This window comes from Pantherophis guttatus, chromosome 16 (genome assembly GCF_059756535.1).
Source record: "Pantherophis guttatus breed Tessera chromosome 16, ASM5975653v1, whole genome shotgun sequence".
Classification (NCBI taxonomy): Eukaryota; Metazoa; Chordata; class Lepidosauria; order Squamata; family Colubridae; genus Pantherophis; species Pantherophis guttatus.
The window spans coordinates 20,202,840-20,214,845 of record NC_142078.1 but is presented as its reverse complement, the minus strand read 5'-3'; the positions used below and the strand labels follow the sequence as shown (position 1 = coordinate 20,214,845).

Below are 12,006 nucleotides of genomic sequence, written 5' to 3'. Positions count from 1 at the left end.
CAGGTGAGTGGATCCCAATGCTGGCCCAGCTGTCAATCTTATTCCCTACCCCCGCTCCCCTTTTCAGAGGAGGCTGAGAATAGCCATGCATTTGCCTTATTAAGGTATTTGTCTTATTAATGAAAACAAAGGAAAACACAAAATTCCAAAGGGATCCCTGGGTTGGGGTATGTGGGACAGTCCACAAAGGATCCCCAGCCCACAAGCCACCCAGGGCCTGGGCTTCAAATTTAAAAACCATTTGTAGAAACTACTGAACTGCTTGTCCCTATACTGTAGAGACAATCCCATGCTTGACAAAGTGACCCCTGCCTCACAAAACAGAAGAACCACGGAAACAGAGTCCTCGGCACCTCCAGAGCCTTTATTGGCCTCTCCTGTCATGGGTACTTGGTGTCATCATATACGACCTTGGAGGAGACCGTCCGGTCCCTTTCGTCCTCTGTCGTGAGATTGAGGGAATGGGACACCTTGAACTGGATCATGGTGACGAGAGCAAACTCTTCAGGGTCCAGAAAGCTCAGGCTGGCCTCTACATGGGCAAAGAACAAAAGATCCTGGCTAATGGCGGGTGGGGGAATCTGACCTGGGGTTGCAGCCCTTCCCAGAAGGCAAAAGGGACCTCAGGAGAGCCATGGCAGCTGCTTCTAGAAGGAGGCACCGAGCAAGAGAGCGGCTAGTTTTGCCCAGATGAAGTCCATTGAGCCCGGCTGGCAAGATGCCCCAGTGCCAATGGACCCAGTCAACTGAGGGGAAGCATCAGTGCGACATGTTTTAGCTGAAGGAACCTCAGAATAGAATGGATCTCACAACTGTGGGGTGTTCCCCTATGCTTCTAAGCTAACGTACCAGTGCAGACAGGGATGCAAAACGAGCAGTTAGTCCTGGGAGTCATTTGCTGGCAATCTTCCACACAGGTCTGTACAGGGACGCCACAAACTGCAGCAAGATGAGCCACACGGCCACCTTAGAGATGGGCACATTCCCGGCCATTCTCATATTCAAGCAGGCTAAAAGAGATCTGGAAACTGGAGCTGGCAGCATCTATTTTCTCCAGATAAATTGAGTGAAATAAACAAGATCTACCCATCTTTCTGAATGGTGGGACCTAGCTCTATCAAGTCATTAGGAACAGTTTTTACTCGATGGAAGAAAAGATGTTCTGGAAAGATAACACGGCAGAGCTGGTGGTATCTAAGAGCCAAAGGCAGAAGCTGTGTCCCAACTCCCTTTTCCCATAGGACCTCAGCTTCCTCAGGAGAAGCCCTTGCCCACTACTATGCAAGGAACACAGAGCCAGGCCTCCAGTGCATGGACTGGGTGCGAAGAAGAGCGGAACATTTCGTCCTTTTTGAAATAAACACCAATGTTTACCACTCTGTCTGATTTCCAGATACACAGTAAGACCTGTCAGGGCAGAAAATCCTAGAGCAGCTGCCTTTGCTGGAGAGTTCCCCGGGCCTCTGCTGGCCTCTAAGGAGCTCCATGCCCCCCTTGGACCCTCACCTTTCTCTGCCGTGGTCTTCAACGTGCCACTGCAGTCACAGGCTGGCCGGGCTGCGCCTGCTGAGGTCTTACGGCAGGCTAGGCCACTAAACCCTTCTGCACAAACTGAAAGAAAGCAGAGCCAGGCATGAAGGGCAAGTGCACCGAGACCCCAGACCCATTTCTGGAAAACACAGGGATGACTGTGGCAATTTCAGAACCCGACTTCGGATGAGATCATTATTTTTCTTTTCAGATGACTCTCAAGAAGTCAGAAACTTCTGAAGCTGAGGGCCAGAGGAGAACTGCAAAATGGCAGAGGAAGGGCAAGGAGGCCAGTCCCTCCATCTTTTAAAACAGCTCTTAGGCCTTTGCTAGGCGTCTGATGCGCCAAGTTCAGTTGGTGAAGCTGTTAACATCAATATTAGTATACCAGGAAATATTACAACCTGGTTAAGCAGCAGGGCGTCTTCTGCTGATCTCAGAGACTTGGGAGCACACCAGGGAAGAAGAATCCTCCTTAGCCAAAATTCTGGGGCTTTCTGGGGTAAATTGTCCCCCATCAGATGGCAAATCCGTCCATGTGTCGCAGTCCCCCCCCCGCCCCCCCGTGATCCCCCCGGGCATGTACAGCTCACAGTCAATTGTGGGGCCTGGGAATCAAAAACTGGTTCAACCCTGACCTCAGAAAGAAGCTCATAAACGGGACGCCTCCTTTCCCCACTGAAAGAGGAGCCACTGTGCCTTTTGCACACAGAGGTTCCTCTTTGAAGGAGCCCCTCCCTCTGCTTGCCCCCCCTGGGGCCCAATCAGACACTTACTGGTCCACACATGAAGCACCGAGTCTGCTTTGGGGCTGGCATCATCCTTGCTGCTGAGCAGGTAGAAGCCGGACCTTGTCTCCAGGACGGCCACACAGACGGGGCGCTCCAGCAGGCACTCCCGCTTGGCCCCCTCCAGGGTTTCTGCAGAGGGATAGAGCAGTGATGGCTCTCCCACCATGCCGTAGCCAGTCCACTGATCAAACCACTCTGTGGCTGGGAAGGAACGGAAGGGAAGACAAGAGATCGGATCAGCCAACTCGTAGAACACTGAAAAATTATTTGCTATCCATAAAAAAAAAAGCTATAAAGCTGCTTTTCAAAACTAAGAAGAAACCACTGAAGTGGTTCACAATGCAGAGATAAACATGAGCTTAGCAGAAGTTCTGAAGTTTGGAAAGGTTTCACAACAGCAGCCCAGCGAGTCAAAAGGGCCCTGGAAAGGGCCCACTGTGGAGCCTCCGCTGAGCAGCCCTCCCAGGCAGCCCTTCTGTGTCATAACAAGCATGCCCGCTGTTGCTCCCCAAACGGTGCAAATACAGGAAAGCTAAGAGGGAGAGGAGAAGGCAAGCAGAGGAAGGGCTGCCAAACGTCCTGTCCCACCCACCCTCTGCTTTCCACAGCCAATGTCTCTCACCTTCAGGGCATTTGCACAAGAAAGGCCTCTCTTCCCCACAGCTGGCATCACTCAGAAGTCCTGTTGCCGAGTCAAACCACACACAGTCCTTCCGCCCTCCATTTGCCATGTCATCTCGCAAGTACCTGCTCCATGCAGAAGAGTCAAAGCGTCACAAGCGTTGACAACCAGCCTGTAATGCCCCCTGACAGAGGGAGCACAAGCTGGCAACATGTGGCAGGAGGCCTCCTAGTAGAGAGGCTTCAGGGGCTCCAGCAGACGGGGAGGGGCTGGGCAGGATGCAATGGGTTGCTGGAACCTTAGGGATCCCTCTCATTAAGCCACAGGTGTTGTGATCCACCAGCAGCCTGCGGAGCTGGCAGCGGAGTCAGACAGTGAGGAGGCTGGGGAGGAACATGGGCCAGTCCTGGAGTCTGGGGAAGGCATGGACAAGGGCTCTGCGTCGGAGGCAGAGATGGGGCCAGGGCCATCTGGCAGTGATGCGCAGACTCCGGAGCCTCCAGAGGCAGACAGCAGAAAGGCAGAGGAACAGGAGGAGCCTATTGCTAGTGCACGCATGAGAAGAACTGCCAGAAGGCAAGAGCAGCTAAAGCAAAAAGGGCGACTCAGGAGTAAAGCCAGATGATTGGCCCCTCCCATAAGGCTTAAAAGAGCAGCAACAGGGCTTTGCCAAGAAAAACCTTTGGCAGGGTGCCAAAGAAGACAAAGGTTGGGGATAAGGCCGAAGGACTTTTTCTGAAGGACTTGTTTTGGAATTAATTTGGACTAAGCTGAGAATGAAGTAATTCTCAGGGGTTCTAATAAAATATGTTTGTTTAGGACCGATTGTGTCTGGTAATAACTACTTGGGCCTAGGTTAAAACAACAGGGGCAATCTGAGGCTAGGGACCCTTGTCCAGCTGCAGGACACTTTTATTATTATTTATTTATTATTATTTATTGAATTTGTATACCGCCCTACTCCCGAAGGACTCAGGGCGGTGAACAGCCAAATAATACTTGCTTTAAGGAAGGAGATTACTCCAAGCAGACTGGTCCTATGGCCACTTACTGAGCCACTTGCTTGCTGAGGGGCTCCAAGGCTGACCAGCGAAAGACCGACTCCTCCTTCCGGTCATTCAAGCCTGTCCAGAAAGTGCCTTGGAAGTGGGAACGCACCCAGTCCTGGATGGAAGGAAAAGGGATCCAGTCTCCAGATCCTCCAAGAGAAGAAGCTATTTTCTCCACTCCCCCCTCCCATGGTCCCGCCCAGAAGCCCCTGGCCCAAAATGAGTTGAGCCAAAGTCTCCCTGGTAGGAACCTGAGGTGCCAGTTGCTACCCCTTCCTGACTGGCTCACAGGGGGGAAAGGAAGCACCAGAGGGCCAAGGGGCAGAGGTCGTGGTTGCACAGGGAGAGGGAGTCGGTCCCTGCTTGCCAGCCCCCTGCAGAAGTCACAGCAGCCCCTTAGGAGACCTCAGTGTGCTGGGCATGGGAAGGAGGCTTAGAACAGAAACGGTACCATCTCCTGAAGTGTGGTCAGGTACAGCAGCTCTGTTTTTCTGAACCTCCGGCAGGCCTCCAGGGCCTCTGGCCAGGCACCAGCAGAGGAAGAGTCCCAGAGGTAGCAGCTGCCATTCCAGTGGCTCCATCCGGGCTCTGCTGGACAGGAACTCAGGGGTGCTGAGCCAGAGAGGAGAGAAGCCATCCCCGAGGGGCACAAGTAAAGACCCACGGTGCCCAAAGGGTGCCCGCCAAGCCCATCTTTCGGCCCATAGCTTTTATTTCCCAAGCACCAACTGAGGGGCCATCTTCCTCCTCCTCCCCAAAGGAAAAGCAGCCGATCCAGGTTCCCCCCCCCCGCCCCCCCAGCATGCTGATGGGGAGATGGGCTGTGTTGCGGTCACCGCAGGACCTCTCCGCCTGGGCTGTAGGGACACCCTGGCTGCTTTGACCTCACCACGGCCCAGCGAGCCACTCACCCCAGAGCCCCTCGCACACCCAGGGCCTGAGGTGGGAGCATGGGGAGGCGGCCAAATCCGGGTCTCCCCTGGGACGAATCTCCAAGCAGCCTCCGGACACCAGAGGCACATTGGGTAACCTGATAGGGGAAGCAAGCAGGATTGCACCCGGCTGAGCATCGCCTGGAGATCCAACAGGAGGGCAGGTGCCATTCCAGGGAGTGGGGGTGGGGGTGGGGGGGAACGGCTGGGGATTGGAGCTGACAAGAAGTGGTAAAGACGCCCCGTGTGGCTTCTCTCTCTGCTTTTCAGCAGGTGGAAGGAAAGATGGATGCTTCAGGTCCTGGGGGACGGGAGAGGCCAGGGAAAAGATCTGGAGTGAGAAGCAGAGCCCCAGGGAGAAGCCCCAGCTTCAGGAGGCCAAAACGGTGACCAACGTTTCCCAAAGCAGCTTCCTACCCCAAGGTGCTCACCAAGGCGGAGAAAGGCTATCCGCTCGGCCTTCTTCCCATCTCCATACTCCGCCTGCATCACTCAGCCCTGTCCAGCTGCCCCTCTGCACCATGGCTGCCACCCAGGCCTGTGAGGGAAAAGGGACCCCTCACTCTCAAACCTTCGGCCATCCTGGGGAAAGAAGGTCGGTCTTGCCGAGGAAGGGACCTGTGCTCTTCCCTCAGAGCCCCACAGGAAGGCTGGCAGCTCAGGCTGCCTGTGCCAGGGGCTGGCACGAGGGGGAGGAAAAGCAGGCCCGAGCTTGACTCTCAAGGGTCAAGACAGCAAACCGTCGTCTTGTTAAAAGCAATCTCCTGGCATGTTTTGATGCCTTCTCTGCTTGCTTGTGTTTAAATATCTTGGTGTATTTACACTGTTATTAATTAACAGCTGTATAATAAGGAGGATGCAGCTTGAAGTGAGAATGCTCAGCAGCGCTGGGAAAGCACCTCTTTCTGTTTTACCGCTAGGCACAAGGGAAATTCTGCCTTGCCTGGCCATGGCCCCCTCCCCCCCCCCATTAAAGAGACATCCAAAAGTCCTGGCCTTTTCCTTGGCACTGCTCAGAACCAGGAGGGTCACGTTTTCGCCATAGGCCTGACAGGCAGCCTTGGCCTCTTGCCAGCTCTTGCTGCCCTGCTCCTCCACGTAATAGCAGTGTCCGCCCCAGAACCACCAGCCGGGACCCCTTGGACACCTGGAATGTACCAGACCTAAGAGAAATGTTAACTGTGTTAAAAATTTAGCTGTACAGTGCCCGAGTAGATATTTAGACCCGAGACACGAGGGACGGGTGTGTTTGTGAACTTTTAATAAACGCAGCCACAAAACGAAACTGCACACTTTACCATGAAGACATGACGGGCTGAAGCGACGCACACAGCTCAGGCTGCCATCACACCGGCCGGTCAGAGGGTTGTAGGTGTGCGTGCTCAGGCAAGGAGAAGAGCGCCTCTGGCAGTGCTTGCCACAGAACCCAGGGGAGCAAGCTGCAAAGGGGAGAAGGCGTTGGAAAGGCCATCCCTTCCCTCCCGAAGAAGACCAGGCCTTCTTCCAAAGAACCACCCTTGCTGCCGGCTCCTGAAGAACTCTGATTTGTTCTATGGGTTTTCAGGCAGATCACACTCGCTCACCACTCAAATTAAGACACAGAAACCTGCCCAAGGAAGGTCATACAGGGATGGTCCTCGCTCTAGCAAAGAATACCCTTCCAGGCCAGCCAGGAGGTGAGTCCAGGGGGGCCGGAAAGCCCAGGACAATCCTGAAGCCCCTCGCCCAGCCTTTCAAGACAGGAAGGCACTGACCTGCCTTCACAGAGAGGAGAGCCCCTGAGCCAGGGCTGTCGACCAGCACCGTCCCGGCCACTGTGTAATGAGCTCCTTTCAGGCTCAGGAGCCCCGTACAGCGTTCCTTCTGCAGGTAGCAAGCATCTTCGGCTTCCTGCCATGAGGCATGCCTCTGCTCGGGAGCAGCCTCCTGGTGGGGCAGCAGCAGCTTCTCCCTGAATGAAGGCAGCTTCACATCTGCAGGGGATGAGGGCGAACGGCGTCTGCAGCTAGAAGAAAGCTCAGAGCCCCCCTCGTTTTGGACACAGCCTCTGCACAACAGGATGAGCTCTAGCACTTGCAGACCGGCACATCTCCAAGGTCTCCCCCCCTCCACACACACACCTCTTTTTAATACATCCATAACAATTGGGTACGAATTAACAGCGGGGAGTGGAAGAAGGCCAAGCCCATCGGTAGCCGTGAGATGCTCTCCTGCCTCCGGTGTGGCTGGCTCTTGGCCTGACTAATTATCAGCCACTTGGGAGCGCAGAACAGCTTCCTGCCTTGGCCGAGAGTTCCCACTGGGATATCAGGTTAGTCACTGCAGGAAGCAGATTCTGGGCTCCATGGCCTGTTGAGTCTGAATTCAGCTCAAGTGTTCCTGAATAAAAGTGTCTGAAGAGACCTGGATAAAACTGGGACCTGTAACAGGTTCTGTCCTTGCCAAATCCCAGAGGAAGCAGCTCACCTCTTGGTGATTTTAGAGCAAAGTATTTGTGGGTGAAAACTTGTGTCCTTCTCCCCTTTTCATCCCCCAAGTTTGTCCTTGGCTTGGTTTGTGTGGAGCAAAGCCATACCTTCACCTCGCTGGCAAGCCCAAAGTGAGCCTCCTGGCTGCTGGAAGCCTCTTCTCCCATCTGCAGAGGGGCCAGCTGGGACCTGGAGGGGCAGGGAGAGGTGAGGGCCAGAAGGACTACGCAGGTCAGATTCCAAAGGCTCCGGGTATCCAAGCCATCCTCGCAAAAACTCTCTAGATGGAGCAACTATAGTATCGCAATTCACAGGAGGGGTTTTGCGCGCCAGAGAGGAGGGGTCAACTCCAAGGCAGGGCACCACCTTATGGTGGGGAGACGCCACCGTGTGTGAAGAAGGGCCACCACGCCGCTCACCTTGCTCAGGGGTGGGACCTTCCTGACTGTGCTACCCAGATACCTCTTGCACACGGCCTTGGCTTCAACCTGACTACTGTAGCGCTCGTAAGACCAGCAACTTCCTCGCTCAAATATCCAAACCTCAAGCGGAAGGCACTTCAGTGAGGCAATGAGGGCTGTGAGAAGAGGATTCACCTTGACGGACAAGATAGGTGGCTGTGCAGTCATCCCAGAGGGGAGCCCCCGGGGCAAGAAGCTGAGGCAGACAGGCCCTTTCTGTCTGGAAGATCCCACCCTTTACACCCCAAGCTCTTCCCCTTTCTCGGGACCCCTCAGGGCCAGGGTCCCCGGCCTGTTCTTCTGGGCTCAAGGTAGAGGCTCTTGACAAGCCCAAGACAGCACATCTTTGCCAGAGCCCGGTTCCCAACCCTCAGCTGTGGGAGTGGAAAAGCTGGAGCCAGAGGGGGCCCTAGGCTGGGCGGACCAATCCAGTTCTCCTACCGGGAGCCTCTCGGTAATAGAGGAAGCCATCGCAGAGGCCCGTCAGTGGGTTGCAGCTCAAGCTGGGCTCACATCGAGGACACATCGATTGGCAGTCCTGCCCAGAGTAGCCGGGGGAGCATCTTGTTTTGACATGCACGGCTGCTGCTGCTGCTGCTGCTGCTGCTGCTCCAGGATCCTCCAGGGTGACAAAGCGTTTCCCCATCATAAGGTGGTGGCCAGTCATGGTGCTGACCACAACATCACAGCCCTCGCCCAATGCGCTGCACTGCTGCTTGGCGGCCTGCAGCGAAGGAAAGCTCAGGTCTGCAATCTTGGTGCCCACAAAGGATTTCCCAGGGAAGGTCATGTATAAATCTGGAGGAAATAGAAGAGGCCAGGTGAAAGGCAAGAACGCATCATCTCTTGCAGGGAGGGTCCCGGGCGACGGTTCCAGCAGGCAAGCCAGCCTCATCCCTCCTGCTCTTTTCACAGCCTCTCAGCCTCACCACCCCCACCCCCACCCGCAAGCTTTTCCTCTGGTCAAGAGACCAGGTCAGCCGGTGCTTCAGCTGGCTTGCTTGGTCAGTAAAAAAGTAATCCTTAAAAGTGCAGCAATCGGAGGAACAGAGGCAAGAAAGGGAGGGGATTCAGACAATGCAGCAGCTGACCAGAAGGCATTGTCCATCGCTAAAGGCTGAGGTTTTGGTTACGCCACCTTTAGAGCACGGCTCTAAAGTGGGCAATTCGACCTCCTATTCCATGTAGCTCTGTCTCCTTCCTGGCCGTGTTTGGGCACCCCTGTTGCTTTCTTCCTTTTTTCTCTACCTTAGCCTACCCTACCCTACTACCATCAGCCACAAAACACAACTGTCTGCAGCTTTCATCTTGCCACAAGGGGGCTGGGTTCCTCTTAAGTATCATTTGTGTGGAAAAGTTCTTTGCCAGACAGCAGAGCTGTGGGACGAGGGGCAAGGAGTTGTGCTCTTCCCCACCAGCTCTTACCGCTTTGGCGCGGAGCCTGGCAGATCCACCGGTGAGGCCTGTGGCACGGCTCGGCCTTCAGGAAGCCAGAGGTCAGAGCAAGCACGCAGACTGCCATGCTGGAAGGCTCCAAAAAGAACATGAAGCTACGTGGAAAAGAATTAGAGAAAGAGGAGAAGATGTGAAAAAAACCAGTTAGCTCCGCAATACATTTGGCCCAGTCAGCGAAGATCCCAGTAGCTCTATATGCCAACCTGCTAGGCTTGGATGGAGTTTAGCCTTGGCCATTTTTCTGGGTGGAGTAGATCAACCCAGAGCTTCTTGGAGGGGAGCCTCAGGGGTGGGGAGGCACCTTACCGCTTCAGCGCTTGGTTGAACCGGGTCCCATCCAGCCAGCTCCACAGATCTCTGCCACTGCTGTGCAACCCTGTCCAGAGGCTCCCTGGCACTTGCCCCTGCAGCCACATCTGCAATGCACACACAGGGGCGGCGGATTCCGCCGGGTGGGATTCCCGGCCATCCAGAGGCCAAACCCACAGAACTGCCCATTGCTCCTCGCCACCCACCCAAATCTCTGGCCACAACTCTGCAGCAGACCGGCCCCAGAGGAGGCAAGGCCCTTGTCTGCTTGCTGTGCTTGGATCTTCCCAGTAAGATGCAGAGCGGCTGGGCCTTATTCCTCCAGGCGGCCCAAAGCTCAACTGCTCACCAGATCCTGTGGGCTGTTCAGGGAGAGCAGGCTCCCCCCGTGGAACCGCTGGCAGAACCTCTGCGCCTGGCTCCACTCGAGAGCTGCGTCCAGCACGAAGAAGAGGCATCTGTCCTTCCAAGGCCTCCAGCCCCTGGAATGGAGACAGTGCACATCTGGGGAGAAAAGAGCAGGCGGAGGGCAGCCTGAGAACGCAGCTGGCTTCCTCCTGCCTCAGAGTGAGGGGAAGGCTCCGTGGCCTCCTAAGCAAGGAGCCCCGATCCTGGCGGTGCTTGGGGGGTGGGGGCGGGGGGGTGCAGATGGACTGAGATGTATCCAGTAGTGAAATCCAAACCGATTTGCTACCGGTTCGCTGACCACGCATGCGCGCTGTGCCCCAAACGTGTGCTGCATGCCCATGCGCGCTGTGGATCAAAAGGAGGCCTGGGAAGGTAGGAAGAACAGCGGGGGGGGGGGGGGGGAAGGAAATCAGCTGTGCCGTGCGATTAGGCTTCGCTAGAAAGCTAAACCCCACTGCACAGCTGATCGTCGGAAATATCGGTTTGGAAGAACCAGTAGCTATTTTTAACTATGGTTCTTCTGAACCAGAGCGAACCAGTAGCATTTCCTCCCTGGATGCATCCAATCCATCCCGGCTCTTTCCCTTCCCCAGAGGACTTTTTGGAGCATCCCCTGAAGCAGAGGGAGGAGAGAGAACATTGTGATGGAAAGAAGGGAGAACATACCCCAATCCAGGAAAAAGAACAAGGCCTGAAGAGTGCATTTCCCCAGATACAGCGTGGCATTGCCGGCTTCTTGAAACAAGCAGAGCCCCGAGTGCAGATTCTGCAGACGCATGTCCTGCAAGAGGCGGAAGCTGCTCCGAGCATCGGGAGAGCAGTCCCAGCTGCTCAGGACAGAGGAGCCACCTGAGGCCACCTGCACAGAGTGGACCCAGAGTGGCTCACCTGACCATAACTTTGAATTGGTTTCTAAATTACTTTAACACGTTTGGCTCATAAATCAAGCAGTACTTTTCTGAAGGACTCAGGAATGCCTGCACCCTCACAAAATTACAGTCTTCAGACTTATCTGGGGTTTGCAGGGACAAAAAAGACAAACAAGCAAAATATAGAGTTAAAAATGCAAACAAGTCATGACTGACCAGAAGACAAGCAGGAGGGTCTGCAACGTTGCGGAGACGACCGTTCAGCTGCAATCCCCAGAGAGCCCGTGTGGCACATGGGCCAAGCAGGGGCTGGATGTGGAAGATGGACCGCTCTGGGTCTGTGCAGAGAACCAAAGCCTTCCCTCTGAGCCGGAGGAGGCCAAACCACACAAAAGGACGATCTGGGGGGGAAGGTGGGGGGAGTGGGAGAGGAGAAGCCAAACACTGTGGTTCACCATTTATTTCCAAAGCACCGAAGCGAACTTAACCCTTGTCTCTGGGAGCTCTGAAGGAGGAGGATGAGCTGGAGTGTTTTTGAGTAAGGAAGAAATTCCTGCTGTCTTAATCACCTTGGGGAGCTCATCATCCCCAGACCGTGGGTTCCCGCAGGACAGTGGGCCCAACTAGGCTTTGGGCAGCAGCTGGAGGCAAATGCAGAAAAGGAGGAAGCCGGGAAGGAAGGTGACACCAGCAGTTGGGAAGGGATCCCCATTCCTCTTGTGGAGAGAGGCAGCAACTCAACCACCAACAAAGGGATGTGAACAAAAAGGCCAACTGGGACGTGCAAGGTGAATGGAGCACCCACAGACCGGCAGCTGCATCACCCCCAACTTGGCCCGTCTCGATGCCCCACCAGAAACTCCTCCATCAGGGCAGCCATACTTGGTGCCCGCCCAACCCATCAAAATATCACACACTGGAGACCAAACCCACAAAAAGAAAAGAAAAAGAGAAATAGGTGGCATAAAAATAGAAATTTTTAAATTAGGCAACAGTGAAGCCAGTGACTTTAAAATATGAATGATTATGTGTAAACACAGAAGAGGCGACATATTGGTTAATATCATCCTGAGGATTGTGGCAGATCTCTGCATGGCCGTAATTTGGGGACG

The 12,006-nt window shown here is 54.8% G+C and overlaps 1 protein-coding gene across 9 annotated transcripts in view; it reads right to left on the bottom strand.

Moving 5' to 3' along the window:
- Positions 1–343: 343 nt before the first annotated feature.
- LOC117676650 (uncharacterized) overlaps positions 344–12,006 on the bottom strand; it is a 29,294-nt gene continuing 17,631 nt past the window's right edge. For 2 of the 9 annotated variants that reach the window (XM_087879651.1, XM_034436286.2), the window contains 18 exons: positions 11,111–11,295; positions 10,692–10,884; positions 9,967–10,121; positions 9,615–9,724; positions 9,279–9,403; positions 8,295–8,651; positions 7,812–7,969; positions 7,500–7,581; positions 6,679–6,897; positions 6,223–6,363; positions 5,921–6,087; positions 5,356–5,462; positions 4,904–5,022; positions 4,444–4,604; positions 3,995–4,107; positions 2,944–3,071; positions 2,307–2,522; positions 1,016–1,611 (listed from right to left, as the gene is read on the bottom strand). In XM_087879651.1, coding sequence (XP_087735777.1) covers positions 1,139–1,611; positions 2,307–2,522; positions 2,944–3,071; positions 3,995–4,107; positions 4,444–4,604; positions 4,904–5,022; positions 5,356–5,462; positions 5,921–6,087; positions 6,223–6,363; positions 6,679–6,897; positions 7,500–7,581; positions 7,812–7,969; positions 8,295–8,651; positions 9,279–9,403; positions 9,615–9,724; positions 9,967–10,121; positions 10,692–10,884; positions 11,111–11,295 — 3,209 coding nt within the window. In that variant the 3' untranslated portion in view covers positions 1,016–1,138. Of the gene's footprint in view, positions 533–849; positions 940–1,015; positions 1,612–2,306; positions 2,523–2,943; positions 3,072–3,994; positions 4,108–4,443; positions 4,605–4,903; positions 5,023–5,355; positions 5,463–5,920; positions 6,088–6,222; positions 6,364–6,678; positions 6,898–7,499; positions 7,582–7,811; positions 7,970–8,294; positions 8,652–9,278; positions 9,404–9,614; positions 9,725–9,966; positions 10,122–10,691; positions 10,885–11,110; positions 11,296–12,006 lie in introns of those variants that run through there. The other 7 variants (XM_087879653.1, XM_087879654.1, XR_015730126.1 and 4 more) reach the window with 7 other exon arrangements.